Source organism: Homarus americanus, unplaced genomic scaffold (genome assembly GCF_018991925.1).
Source record: "Homarus americanus isolate GMGI-L3 unplaced genomic scaffold, GMGI_Hamer_2.0 scaffold51458, whole genome shotgun sequence".
NCBI lineage: Eukaryota > Metazoa > Arthropoda > Malacostraca > Decapoda > Nephropidae > Homarus > Homarus americanus.
Window position 1 is genome coordinate 229,638 of NW_024755315.1, and position 15,894 is coordinate 245,531.

General features: G+C 43.8%; 2 protein-coding genes across 2 annotated transcripts in view; one reads left to right on the forward strand and one right to left on the reverse strand.

The window, feature by feature from the left end:
• The window catches only part of LOC121856497 (histamine H1 receptor-like), a 262,478-nt gene that overhangs the window by 209,775 nt on the left and 36,809 nt on the right, over nt 1-15,894 (reverse strand). The window lies entirely within an intron of this gene.
• On the forward strand, nt 11,680-15,095 carry LOC121856498. Its single transcript, XM_042352091.1, has 5 exons — nt 11,680-12,730; nt 13,539-13,645; nt 13,841-13,999; nt 14,120-14,389; nt 14,711-15,095. The coding sequence occupies exons 1-5, from the start codon at nt 11,807-11,809 to the stop codon at nt 15,030-15,032; spliced, it is 1,782 nt and encodes a 593-aa protein (XP_042208025.1). The 5' UTR covers nt 11,680-11,806; the 3' UTR covers nt 15,033-15,095.

Sequence of the window (15,894 nt, forward strand, 5' to 3'; positions counted from 1 at the left end):
GGGTCCTGATACTAATGGATACTAATAACCCCTTCTATTGAATCTAAATCCTAATGGCCGCCACTTAATGAGTCCTTGTCATAATGGGTTTGAGTCCTAATGATCTCAACTAATGGGGTCCCAGTCCTTATGGTCAGGATTGATTAAAACCTTTTAGAACTGGAGCCCATTAGTTACAACGGGATAAATAGCGACTAATGAACATAATTACTTTCATCAAAACCTTATCATCACTTCCCTCCTTTACCGTTCATCAATTTCCTTCTTATCTCCCTCTCATCACTTCTTAATTACATCTCCTATCCCCTTCTTCCTCCTCTTTTATTTAATTAGTTCTGCCAATTTATCATTATTTTATTCCCTCTTCTTGTTATTCCTTCTGCTTTAATCTCTCCCCCCATCTTCTTACGCTTCTTCTTCTTCAATCAATCCCCCTTCTTCTTCTTCAATCTATCCCCCTTCTTCTTCTTCAATCTATCCCCCTTTTTCTTCTTCTTAAACCTCCTCCTTCCCCCTTCCTCAGCCTCTTCGTTTCCAACGACTCTCCCAATCCTTATTATGTCATCATACTCAAGGGATTTAGTCATCATACTCAAGAGGTTAAGTCATCGTACTCTAGGGGTTAAGTCATCGTACTCAAGGGATTAGGTCACCATACTCAAGGGATTAAGTCATCATACTCAAGAGGTTAAGTCATCGTACTCAAGGGGTAAAGTCATCGTACTCAAGGGATTAGGTCATCATACTCAAGGGATTAAGTCATCATACTCAGGGGGGGGGGGCGTTATCCTATCGAGTGCTAAGTCATCCAGTATCAATCCTCATTATTTCTTCAACTCCACAAGGTGATATATCAATCTTCAACACAGAGGCGATATACACATCATTATCAATCACAGGTCAGACTCCCATTTTCAACCCACACCACGGCAAACCTAACGTAACCTAACCTAACCTAACCTAACCTAACCTAACCACAACACCATCATAAAGTCCAAAGGATGGAGAAAACACAATGCAAGGATACCAAACCACACAATTAACCTTCTCGCACAATACAGTCGGAGATAAAGAGCTGCTATAACTACCAGTATTCTGTAACGTAAGACCCATTTTTGGGGACGGGAGGTGTGGGGTGGGAGGGAGTGGGAGGGTCGGGAGGGAGGATGGGTGGGGGTGGGTGGGGTAGGATGGGATGGGGGAGTACCTTACCTAGCAGTACCTCTTCATACCATGAGCACCAACAATTATTAAAATTACAGTTGGTCCAAAATGAAGCCCTAAGATTCGTCACAGGTGAAAGATACCCCTTCACCAGAACCACAGCCGAGATACACAGAGACCTGAGAATAAAATCCATCAACCAGCAACTGCACACCCTGGCCAGCAGAGTCTGGCAAAAGATAGAACGATCAGAGCAAGAACTCCTTCAAAGACTCCCACCAGACAACAACCATACATTGTTCCCAAAGATTTACCAAACCTCAACTGGTTCATTACCATCTATACGGCCAGGCTATAGACAACCTCCTTAGACCAGCATCCGCCAGTAGGGTCGGCGGAATATGAAATAAGGCCCTCAAAACACCCACAAATGTGATAGGGTAGGCTGTCCAGTGCCTGTGTCAACGGGCAATAACTAACTCATGACAAAACCCCAACACACTATTAGCTCAGCTAACCCACAGCCCGCCCTCTCTTATCTCTTCCTAAATTTCTTCAATTTCCAAGCTATAAGTTTCTTCCTCCACCTCTCTCTAAAAAAAAAGTGTGGAGTCGGGAGGAGTAGGATGAGGGGATGGGGAATGGGCGAGTGAGGGGATGGGAGCTTGATGTCACAGAGTATAAAAGGCGGAAACACTCGAGAGAACTCGGTGAATTGGCCAGTGTGTCTATGTCAGGAAGCAGAGGAGGAGGAGGAAGCAGAGCGGAGGAGTGAAGAGGAGGAAAACTATCTGTTTACCTTTCAACATGTTGTGAAGACTGAATGTGTGTGTGTGTGTGTGTGTGTGTGTGTGTGTGTGTGTGTGTGTGACGGTTCTGTTTATCTCTCACACGACCGAACAACTACTCGTATTTGTTCCATTCATCAGTCCGTCTGTTTGTCGATTTATCTATCTATCTATCTATCTATCTATCTATCTATCTATCCATTCATCCATCAACCCATCCATTCATTCACGCATCTCTCTTTTTACGGGGTGATGGACACACACACACACACACACACACACAACGTAGGGGATGAGTCAGCCGTCTGGTGTATAATCAAGAGACGTAATCAATTAGTTTAGTCAAAGACCTGGGTCGTGGTCCGTGTCTACGCCTTCTACAGAGTTTAAAGGTCAACTCATTCATCCATTCCATCCATCATCCATCCATCCAAATCCATCAACTCCATCCATCCAACAGCCAGACATTAACAGCCATTCATTATCCAGAAAAAAAATCATTCTTCCAACCATCAACAATCCATCCATTCATCCATTAATTAATTAACCACCTATCATCCATCATCAATTCCATCCATCCACCAACCAACACATTAATCATCCATCCATCCAACACATCAATCCTCTCTATCCATTTATCATCCAACATCCATCCATCCACCAACCAACACATCATCCAACATCCACCCATCCATCAATCCAACAACCAACCCACAAAGCTTGCACTTAATGGCGTCACAGAGAGAGAGAGAGAGAGAGAGAGAGAGAGAGAGAGAGAGCTTCTGAGAGGCATGACAACAAGTGACCCAGCCAAGCGTTTAGACTCCTCCCAATTGTATTATTTTCTTGTAGATAAATATAAACTTCTTGATATTTATTAGTAACAAAATAAATCAACAGATATTTGTAATGAAGAAAAATATTACAACTGTAGGTAAAGGTGATTATTCTGTTGGGTAATAATAATAATATCGTTAATTAATTCTTTCTTAATTATTTCCTGTCATGAATATTAAATTATCTGAACCAAGTCACCAAGTTTTTATTATTATTATTATTATTATTATTATTATTATTATTATTATTATTATTATTATACACGTTTCCACATCTCCAGGTAAGTGTTGTAAATGAACGTGTGTGACTCTGTGACTCTGTTTACCTGAGCTCAATTAACTTCCTTCCGACGCGAACGGGAAATACACACTATTTACCTCTCAACAACTCTCAATAACTAAAGCTGAGTATTAATTTAGTTCGACCCCCCCCCCCGCAATGGTTGCTAATGAGTGTTATGTGGTAATTTATTTTGTGTAATTTTTGTGAGTAATTTAAGTGACAGTCATTAGTGTTATTGCTGATATTATTATTATTGTTGTTTACTATTTTCTTCTTCTTCTTCTTCCGTTTATCGTGTTTCTTCTCTTCCTTCTTTATTTTATCCTCATTTCCTCTCTTTAATACCCACCCGCCTCCCCTCCCACCCTCCCTGCTTTCTACTCACTTAATCCTCCTCTCCCTTTCCCCCCTCCCTCTCTTAATCTCTATCTTCCCCCACCCCCTTCCTCCCACTCTTCTTGGCTCCTACAACTCCCTCCTCCTCTTCCTCCCTTCTTCATCTCTCTCTTCCCTCCTTTCTCCCTCCACCCACCCCTTCCTACCTTCTGCTCACCCTCTCCTCCTCTCCCCCCTCTCTCTCATTCTCTCTCCTCCCTCCTCCTCCCCTCTCTCCTTCCGACTCTCTGGTCTCTATTCACGCTCCTAGTCCTTCTACTCCCTCCTCCCTCCCTCTCTCTCCACACCTCCTTCTCTCCCTCTCTTCTTCCACTCAACCCCTCTCTCACCTCCCCACTTCACCCTCCTCTCTCTTTAGTGCCTTCCCTCCCACAGCACAAAGCACCCTTCCTCCTCCTTGCTACCCTCCTCACTCCCCCCTCCTTGCTACCTCCCTCCTCCCTCCTCCCTTGCTACCCTCCCTCCTCCCTCCCTCTTGCTACCCTCCCTCCCTCCTTGCTACCCTCCCTCACTCCTCCCTCCTTGCTGCCCTCCTCACTCCCTCCCTCCTCCCCTCCCTCCTTGCTACCCTCTCTCTGCCTGCCTTCCCCTGGCTTTCCACCCTCCCTCCTTGCTACCCTCCCTCATTGTCTGCCTGACTCTCTCTCTCTCTCCCTCCTCCCCCTCCTTGCTACCCTCCTCCCTGCCACCTCCTCCTTCCCACCCTTCACCAGCAGAAGGTCAGGTGTAGGTTGAGTCAGCCGTCAGTCAGTCAGGTCAGGTCAGGTCTATTGATGTCGTCTTGGGGTAATGAGAGTCTGAGACCGCACACAAAGCCACGCTCCTCTTTGTCCCTCCTCATATTAACGCCACCAAGAGCATTCAGCATCGCCTGGCGTTCCCCTTCCACCCAGCCATGACGAGTAATGTGGAAATTGCGACAGACGATCCTTGGCTTGTCATTCACACATAATAGCGCATTTTTAAGAATAACTAAGCAAAAAAAACCATAGACAACACGAGCATTCAGCATCGCTTCAGAAAACTACGCCAGACGAACCTTCGCTCGCCTTTTCCACACACACACACACACCAATATTTTACCAGCTATCGTTTCATTAGACCGTCAGGATTAAATTAAGGTCGAACTAAATCCAATTATCAGATTTAAAAATATTATGGCGTAAAAAAATAAATATCAAGTAAATCATTTTAAATCATAAATAATGCCCAGAGTTTCATACACAACCATTTTAAAATCTGAATGTCCCAGATTTTCACACATACAACCCTTCAAAATCTGGGCACTGAAGCTGTAAATTCACGACACATAAAACACACTCGACTTTTCCCGGCAGATTAATGCAATATAATTCACCGTGTTGGTCCTCACCCCCAGGTAAGACCTCCCACTGTGCCCTCGTAACACCGTAAACCTGTTGAGCAAATTACACAAATCGACAAAAGAAATTATTATTTTTTTATCCGTCAACAGTAAAACCTCCATATAACGGACTTCTCTCTCTCCATCTAACGGAGCTTCGATACAACGGACTTTCCTCTGCATATAGTCCGTTAAATGGAGGTTTCACATCAAATGGACCCTCAATATAACGGACTTTCACTATAGTCCGTTAAATAGAAGTTTTGCTGAATGTTTTTTTTACACAAGAGAGTAGTGAAACACCCTAACATGTTGTCCGAAGTATAGAGGTAACCAGTGTTATTCTTTTCACAATTAGTGCACATCAATTATGCAAATTAGACGAATATATTAGAGAATTTCCATCAACTTTCCCATTGAGATTAAATTAAATTACATTGTTGGTCAACACGAGAGAGAGAGAGAGAGAGAGAGAGAGAGAGAGAGAGAGAGAGAGAGAGAGAGAGAGAGAGAGAGAGAGAGAGAGAGAGAGAGAAGAGAGAAGAGAGAGAGAGAGAAGAGAGAGAGAGAGAGAGAGAGAAAACTTTCCTTCAAATTTCCGCTGGTGTGGGTGTGTAGTCCAGCTCGTCAATAAAGGCTCACTCCACGCACCTCAGCATCAACAACATCTCAACATACAAAGAGAATATATTTTCCTTCATAAATGGTGTCTAAGAGGGTGTGGACCAGCGACCCCACACACACACACTCTCTCCTCGTCACCAGCAACCACCCACCTCAAACACCTCCTCCTCGTCCAACACACTCTTGGCGACACACACACTGGTATACGTTCTGTGAGAAACACGTAAATTGCCTCGAATAATGATATTGCTAATTCAACAAGAAGGGTGGGGTGGGGGAGGGTGGGGGCGGTGGGGAGGGGAATGAAGGTGAAGGGAGAGGAGGGGAGGTGGATGGGAGAGAATGGTAGGGGAGAGAAGAGGGAGAATGGGAGGGGAAGGGAGAGAGACAGGAATAAACTCTTGATCCGGATGGCGTATTTAACCAATCAACTGTACACAATGAGAGGGTTAATCCCATCACTATTTTAATTGGTTAACGCCACACGGTTTTATTCAGGTGAGGGGGGAACCCGCACACAAGGTGGTTAACGTGCTGTCACCCTGAGGAACCTGGGATAATGTAGGTCAGGTGTGTAGTGTAGGATAATGTAGGTCAGGTGTGTAGTGTAGGTTAATGTAGGTCAGGTGTGTAGTGTAGGATAATGTAGGTCAGGTGTGTAGTGTAGGTTAATGTAGACCAGGTGTGTAGTGCAGGTTAACATACAGGGGGGGTAGGTGACCTCATTAGGGGGGTAGGTGACCTCATTAAGACATAGTTAATTAAATGTATAAACAACGTCACTAACTTCTTTCTTTCATTCAATTACAACTTAGAAAAACACACATCAAGACGCCGGGTATAAATTAGCATAAATAAACAAATAAATAAACAAACTCTTTTCCACATCTTGTAAAAAAAGCGAATTAAATGTTACAACGATAAAATAAAAAATTGGACGAAATATAATGAAAAATCTTCCCATAAATCATTAAAAATATATTGAACGAAATATGGGGAAATGTTAATCAAGAACTCCCCCAACAACACAATTGGTTGCATTTATAAAGTTCCTTGTAAGGAATGTAATATGTTTTACTTAGGCCAGACAGGTAAAGATCTTGTAACTAGACTTAAGCAACATTAGTATAGTGTTAGGACAGGCCAGGAATCCAATGCTCTGTTTGTTCATTTGAGGGATAACAAGCATTGCATTGACTGGGATAATGCCTCCTCAATATTACCTTGTAATTTAATTGATAGTAGGAACATCATAGAATCTAGTCTCATTAAAGTTGTTTAACATGTCCTTAAAGGCAGGTGTAGTACCAGAATCCTGGAGGATAGCGAATGTAATACCGATTTTCAAGAAGGGGGACAGATCACTATCCTCTAACTACCGCCCAATCAGTCTAACATCAATAGTAAGCAAATTACTGGAAGCAATCATTTCAAACTTTATACGAAATCACCTGGAGAAGCACCGATTGATCAATGATTCCCAGCATGGCTTCACAAGCGGACGTTCTTGCCTAACTAATCTATTAACATTCTTTTCATCAGTTTTCGAATCGGTGGACGAGGGGCACAATTATGATGTGGTATATCTCGACTTTAGCAAAGCCTTCGACAGAGTCCCCCACGAAAGACTAATTAGAAAGGTAGAAGCACATGGCTTCAAAGGTAACATCCTTAAATGGATTAGGGCGTGGTTACAGGACAGGAAACAGCGAGTGAGCATTAACGGCACTAAGTCCCATTGGAGCAACGTCAGAAGTGGAGTTCCCCAAGGCTCAGTACTTGGACCATTATTATTTATTATATACATAAACGACATAGATATCGGCATAGACAGCAATATAAGTAAATTTGCTGATGACACTAAAATAGGACGTGTTATTAAATCTGACGAGGGCTCCGCAAAGGTACAGGAAGATCTAAAAAAAAATTTCGAATGGTCTGAAAAATGGCAGATGAAATTCAACGTGAACAAATGTAAAGTACTCAGTATAGGAGATGTAAGCAGGGAAACCAGATACCAGATGAACAACGATGCCATAGAGAAATCCGACTGCGAGAGAGATTTAGGAGTAATGATAAGTAGGAACCTTAAGCCAAGTAAACAATGTGTTTTTGCTCTTAACAAGGCTAATAAAGTACTTGGGTTCATACAAAGGAGTGTTAGTTACAAGACTAGCGAGGTCATCCTAAAACTGTATCTTGAGCTTGTGAGACCACACCTGGATTACGCAGTTCATTTCTGGTCACCGTATTACAGGATGGATATAGAATCATTGGAAAGAATTCAGAGGAGAATGACAAGACTAATCCCGGGAATTAGGAACCTTGAGTATAGAGACAGGTTAAAGCATCTTAATTTGCACTCCCTCGAGAGACGTAGAGCGAGGGGCGACCTGATAGAGGTGTTTAAGTGGAAGTCAGGGCTAAACAAAGGGGACATTACAAAGGTACTCAAACTATCCAACCAGGAGCGAACACGTAACAATGGTTTTAAATTAGACAAATTTAGATTTGGGCGTGAAATAGGTAAACACTGGTTTGGAAACAGAGTAGTGGATGACTGGAACAAGTTACCAAATATCATCATTAACTCTAATATGCTGAATAGCTTCAAACATGGGTTGGATGCTTGTATGAGCAATAGGGGTTGGGTGTAAACGGGACTGCCCAGTATGGGCCAATAGGCCCGCTGCAGTTTCCTCCATTCTTATGTTCTTATGTTCTTATGTAAACATACAGAAGCATTCAACATGAATCTGAGTAATGGCATGTACAAACTGGACAATTTTGTAATTAAGAAGATTTGTAACCAGGTGAGAAGGTTGGGTCACCTTACCCTCTGACCTGACTACCGACCGTTGCGGTGCTATTTAAAGATTAGTAGGGTCATTACCTAATACCTGACCATTGTGGACCTGTCTCACCCTCCTCTGTATATATACACCTTGTTTTGTATTCTCTTTAGTCTGTACTCACCCCTGAAGATGTAATTACACGAAAGCGCTTTGGGAACTTCGTGTTTTCTTCTTTCCTTGTGGTTATCAGCATATATATATATATATATATATATATATATATATATATATATATATATATATATATATATATATATATATATATATATATATATATATTTCATGTAGATCACAATGAAAACGTGGATAAGATAAATCTTGATAAAATCACACGGGGCGTTGTTTCCCTTTTCCCGTGTGATTTTATCAAAATAAAATATATATATATATATATATATATATATAATCAACGACCTCACCAGCCAGGAATCGAACCCTCGACCTACTGGGTGGGACTAGGGAACGCAACCGACCAACCCACAAGGACACTAAAAGCAGTACTAGACTCTGTTATATTTCACACAAAGCCTGTTCATCGAGCTGATGGCGCCGTGAACCTCATTGGGAACTGCCCGTGCCTCATATGTGGTGTCAGCAGCATTTTACCGAATCCAGCTGGTATGAAACACGAGGTACCATATACTTCATTTTTAGTCCATATAACACGCGGACTTTGAACATATAATCAACGACCTTAAAAAAAACATATTTGTCAACATATCACCTAACCGGATCCCATACCCTTTCAAATATTAGAACACTTGTGTAAATACATACAGCATGGAGTCACAAATTACCTGATCCACCTGATTAAAGTCCACCTTGCTGCCCGCACAGGTGTGAAGCTCGGGAGAACCTAAAGCTTTTTGATAGAGCGCTTAGAGGACGACTGAAAAGGTTACCGATCTGTTGCATGTTGTTAGGAGAGAAAGAAAGCAGGTATTCTTTCCCTCATGAAGAAAAGCGTCTCTCTCTCTCTCTCTCTCTCACACACACACACACACACACACACACACACACACCTATAAACTGCCATAATTTACCATCACGGTGCACTATACACACACGTCAATTTAATGACCACCACCACCACCACCACCACCACCACACTCTCACTAGAACGGCTGCTTAGTGTAATTCAGTGACACTTGCTCCTCCTCCTCCTCCGCTTCGCTCCATAGCGTTTAGACCTTTTCCTGGCGGCCCGAAATGTGACGAAGAATTATCAGACAGTCAGCATAATAGTGATACAGAAATACTGGAGTTCAGTTCGATGTGAGGAGGCTTTGATTTTGTATACAGTGCCCCTCCCCCTCCTCCGCCCACCTGCCCCCCTTCCCCTCTCTGCCTCCGCCCACCTGCCCACCTTCCCCTCTCTGCCTCTCTTTGCCTCTCTGGTGGTCACACACGTACTGTATCTTACCTGGAAGTGACAAGTGATTGGAAAAATAGTTGTGACATTAAGGGTAAGGTAAGGTAAGGTAAGGTAACCTAACCTAACCTAACTTAAACTCACCATCTAAGTGAGGAACTTACTAACCACAATACCAGGTTAAAAGTTAAAGGACTGTGGATGAGACAGTGAAGTGAGGCAGTGCAGTGAGGTAGTGACGTGAGACAGTGAAGTGAGGCAGTGCAGTGAGGTAGTAACGTGAGGCAGCACGTGAGACAGTGAAATGAGGCAGTGAAGTGAGGCAGTGAAGTGAGGTAGTGACGTGAAGCAGTGAAGTGAGGCAGTGCCGTGAAGTAGTGACGTGAGGCAGTGACGTGAGGTAGTGACGTGAGGCAGTACGTGAGAAAGTGACGTGAGACAGCCTAGCTCCCCCTCCAAGCCACACCACCTCCCACTCAACCTCCAACATACAGACACAAACACAGTCTAGCTCCCCCTCCAAGCCACACCACCTCCCTCCCAACCTCCAACATAACACCCCTGTCCCTCAACAACCACAACACAACTTGGAACTAAAGAGAGGAAAAGTTACACATGTGAACTTAATACAACTCGGTACAACTCACAACCGACACAATAACAACCTCAGGAAACACACTTGCTTACTTTACCGCCGAGCAACAGTGTGATGTAGACCAGCCAGCAGTCCAATGCTCTTGATAGATCGGTAGCGAAGAGAGGAGGTTCAAGTGGATACAGGTGAGGAAAGGAGTGGATACAGGTGAGGAAAGGAGTGAATACAGGTGAGGAAAGGAGTGAATACAGGTGAGGAAAGGAGTGGATACAGGTGAGGAAAGGAATGAATACAGGTGAGGAAAGGAGTGAATACAGGTGAGGAAAGGAGTGAATACAGGTGAGGAAAGGAGTGAATACAGGTGAGGAAAGGAATGAATACAGGTGAGGAAAGGAATGAATACAGGTGAGGAAAGGAGTGAATACAGAGTGAGGAAAGGAGGAATACAGGTGAGGAAAGGAGGAATATGGTGAGGAAAGGAGGAATACAGGTGAGGAAAGGAGTGAATACAGGTGAGGAAAGGAGGATAAGCAGGTGAGGAAAGAGTGAATACAGGTGAGGAAAGGAGGGAAAGGAGGATACAGGTGAGGAAAGGAGGAATACAGGTGAGGAAAGGGAGTGGAAAGAGGGATACAGGTGAGGAAAGGAATGAATACGAGTGAGGAAAGGAGTGAATACAGGTGAGGAAAGGAATGAATACGAGCGAGGAAAGGAATGAATACGAGTGAGGAAAGGAATGAATACAGAAGAAAAAAAGATAAATATGAGTAAGAGAAGGACACCACGATAACAGAAATCAAAACAAACAAAACCAAACAAACACCACAGGAAGAAGAATAAACACCGACTAAAGAACAGGAACAACAATTAACAACAACAAAAACATCATCAGAGAGGAGCAAGTAAAAAAAAATAATACAATAAAGACAAGAATAAAGACACTGATAATAGAGCAGATATACGACAAGAGAGAGAGAGAGAGAGAGAGATTGGGGGTGGGGGTGGGGGAGGGGCATTTAACCACTGTCTGGCGTTATCCAAATAAGACACACAGTATAAGAGTGGCTGGCGTCCCCATAGTGAAGGTGCTGGCGCCTCTTGTGTTTATAAAGCCATTAATTGTTTTTGTTTCTTTAAGAGATAGAAGGACATTATCGGCTCTTGCACATAACTGACCCCTTCCCTCTCTCTCTCTATCTCTTTATCTATCTATCTATCAATCTATCTATCAATCAATCTATTTATCTATCTCCTATAATTTATAAGAGAGGAAGGAAGAAGGACGGTGGAAGAAGGGAAAGAAAGATAAAGACAAAGAAAGGAAAAACAGGAGTAAGAGAAAAGAAAGAAAGTGATAAAGAAAGCAGAAAATATAAAAGAGAGCGAATAAAGGAGAAGGATAAGGAAAGTAGAAGAAAGAGAAAAATAAAGCAAAGGACAACAGTAAAAAAAAGAAAGAAAGAAGTGAAAGGAGAAAAGAATTTCGAGGTTCCAGAAGTGCAGTATATTGGGCAGACAGTAGTTGACACCATGGCCACGAGTGTACCAATGGTGACCTTCCTGATGCTGCTGCTCGCCATCGCCTTCTCCACTCTCTACCTCAGCCACTGCCTCGCCCCCTCTCAACACCTCCCACAGACAACCGACCTCTACCTTCCTACCACCGCCAGGGATGAAACCAGCACCCTTACGGACACCCATACGGACGGTGGAAGTGAAAAGGACTCCCCTACGGACGATGAAGGTAATGAGGACTCCTCTACGGACACCCATACGGACAGTGGAAGTGAAAAGGACTCCCCTACGGACGGTGGAGGTGATGAGGACTCCATTAGGTTCCCTGAAGATGAAAAGGACACCCATAAGGATACGGACGAAGTAGCAGTATCAACAACAAAAACTGTTCCGACGCCACGACAGCTTACCACCCGAGACAGGGTCGAGGATGAGCCTTCAAAGACGACCTCTAACAGCGCCGTAAATGAGTCATCGATGACGACCTCTGACAGCAGCGTAAATGAGTCTTGGAGGACGACTCCTGGTAGCAGCGTAAATGACTCTTGGAGGACGACTCCTGGTAGCAGCGTAAATGACTCTTGGAGGACGACCTATGACAGCAGCGTGGATAAGCCTTCAAGGACCACCTCAAACAGAATCTTGAACAAAACCTTACACTACCGGATCGAGAAGAATATCCAAGAGAAGGAGCAAATATATAATAATAACAACAATACTAATAATAAGGTGGAGGATGAAGGGTCGACAAGGACATCTGACAGTGGCCTAGACGACGCCTGGTACTCGAGGGTGGGCAGTAGGTTGTGGGAGAGAGCCAGGAGGGTGAAGGAGGTGTGTGCTATGTACGGTGATGCTGGCCAGAGCCTCAAGACCACCAGCTGGAAGTTTTTGTACTACTCCTCCAGGTACAACCTGATGGTGTGCGTCGCTCCCAAGGTAAGAGAGAGAGAGAGAGAGAGAGAGAGAGAGAGAGAGAGAGAGAGATTAACCACTCAGAAACAGAAGTAATGACACCACTACACGTTTTACCTCTCAACATATTTCAGCCAAATATCACGATAAATATTTCACGATAGTGTGCGCGTGTGTGTGTGTGTGTGTGTGTGTGTGTGTAACTTCATCACAACTATTCAATTAACTAATATTCAGGCGACTAACATTAAACTTCCGGTACCATTAAGGATATTACAACTACAACAACTCTATCTATCTATCTATCTATCCACCCCTTTCTCTCTCTCCATCTGTCTACCTATCAATTTTATCTATATTTTATGCCTGCCTATCTGTCTGTCTTTCTATCTATTATCTGCCTGTCTATATGTCTCTATCTATTATGTGTCCCCTGGCCGTCTATCTGCCTGTCTCTCTCACCCAAAACGTGACCAGGTAATACGCTCATTAGTCGTACCTTTATATAAACCCAGACATCTGCCTCAGGTGTGCTCACTTACCTGGTCTCAGCTCTACATATATGTACTCGTATATAACGCCATATGTCCCCTCAACCACACACCTGTACTACTCACAAATCAAGTTCATTTCCTCCAGGTAACCTCTAACCTAACCTAACCTGGTGAAGTCACGTTTCTGTAAATTTACCTTATTCACCTGAGTCCAATCGTTCTAATTAACTTCATGTGATTCTGTATATCAATCTAACTCACCTACCCCACCCAAATCACTTCAGACCACCTAGAATACCTCACCACCTGATTTACCTAGGCTAATTGGATTATTCCAGGTGGCTTCGTCTACCTGGTTTGGTCACCTGCTCACGTTTCGAGGAGTTTTCCCCCATGACGCGAGGAACCTGCACACGGACTACTGGAAGAGCTTCATCAAGTCTCAGTAAGTTAGAGAGAGAGAGAGAGAGAGAGAGAGAGAGAGAGAGAGAGAGAGAGAGAGTGTGTGTACCGTTTATATGGAAAGAAAATATTTATAAATGTTTCCTCTTGCTATACTTTACCACACCTTCCATACTTACACAGAATATTTACCTGAGTACGCCCCTCACCACCTCTCCCCCATCATCACCACCATCAGGAAGGTACTCGGGAAGATAGGAACCAGCCACCACCTCCGCACTGCCAACACCGTCATCACCTCAAGACACCCACTAGAGCGTCTCCTCTCAGTCTACAGGGATAAGTACTTAGGTGGACGGAGCTTACCACCAGGTTCACACGGCACCAAATGCTTCAGGTAAGAGTTGTTGTAGAAGTTGTAGTAGGGTTGTAGAAGCTAGGTAGTAGGCTGTGGTGAAGCAGAACATTAAAAAAAAAATTACAACATCGAAAACTCTCCCCCCCCCCCTCACCACAGGTACTTCTGGAGACCATTACTAAAAGCCTTAAATATAACCAAACCAACACCCTACATCACCTTCAACGACTTCCTACGCTATGTGCTGAAAAACCACCACCAACACACTCTTGCAAACCCACACTGGATGAGGCTCCTCAGTGTGTGTTCCCCCTGCCACGTCGCCTACAAGTACGTCCTGAGGCTAGAGACTTTTATAGAGGACCTACAGTATCTCTCAAGAGACCTTAACATCACCTCTCTCGACCTACAGATGAGACGCAATGTGAAGTGAGTTGTGTTGTATCATGATGTTGGGTGCTTGTGGGAGGGGGGGTTGTGGTAGTGCAGGGGTGTGGTTGTGGTAGGGGGTGTGGTTGTGGTAGGGGGTGTGGTTGTGGTAGGGGGTGTGGTTGTGGTAGTGGGTGTGGTTGTGGTAGGGGGTGTGGTTGTGATAGGTAGTTGTGGAAGGATAGGAAAATAGAGATAAATGGCTGGATGGAAGTTATAAAGAAGGGAGGATACATAGACAGATAGATGGATGGAAGGATGATTGATGGACAGATAAAGTCCTTGTCCCCAACTAACCCCAACTTCCAAACACACCTACAGGAGCGACGACAATGATACATCACCGTCGTCATCGCCTTCGTCTTCGTCAGCATTGTCGTGGAAGGAGGAGTCGACGTCTCTGCTCAAGAACTCGACCTTACGGTACTACCTCAGCGTCCCCCCCTCCCTGTTGGCTCAAGTCCTCGACCTATACAAACTCGACCTGGAGATGTTTGGTTACCAGGTCCAGAAAGTGTTGACCCAGTACGCTAGAGGTCAAGTCAAACCGGCTCCTCAACGACTGACCCGGTACGCTAGAGAAGATCAGGTCAAACCGGTTCCTAAGCTGAAGATTAACCACCCTTACACTAACCTACCCTAACACTAACTTACCCTAACACTAACCTACCCAAACATTATTCCAACCAACCCTAACCTAACCCAACCTAACCTACCCCAACCCAACAAAACACTACCCTACGCTAACCCCAAAATAGCGCTAGGGTGTTTACTCATCATCATCATCTTCAAGTGAATGAGCTGGAGTGTCTAATCTCCAGGTGATGTGAATTATATACCACGTACTATGAATAAACACAACTACCAAGTCTCCTGCTTTTACCTGAGCTTACCTGTGTCCCTCTGAATGATACACTCTCACCCCTACACTAAGACCCTTTCTATCCCAGTCTTGAAATGTAAAGACTGAAAGACTGAGTTGCTGATCAATTAAGTCTCAGTTAATGTTACCGCAAGCAGTAATGAGTAGGATGACACACAAACAATCATTATGTTCGGCTGTAAGTCATGTCATGTTTATTGGGTGTGCCTGCCCGTATACAGTGTGTAGAGTGTTGAGATGGTGGAGATGAGAGGCCCAGAAGGAGGTTGGAGGGTGTGAAGGGAGTTTGTTTATGTATAATTATAATCACCTGACTCAGCCATAGCTGACCAGCCAGGGGACCAGGCTATAGGGTGGGCATTTCAGTATAGCTACCCATATCTTAGAGTCAACACCTACCCTGGCTTCTCTCTAGACTTTCAACACGTAAGTTTAACTAGTACTTATTGTGTACACAGGTAGACTGTGTCCATTGCATCATTTATCAGTGTGACAATATAAAAATATGGCAAATTGAGTACTCATTGTAAGTGTTAAGATTAGACTAATTACATAGCCATGATTGTTATGTATATATACAGTATATTGGATTAAACATTTATGTAGGAGTGCCTATGTCTGA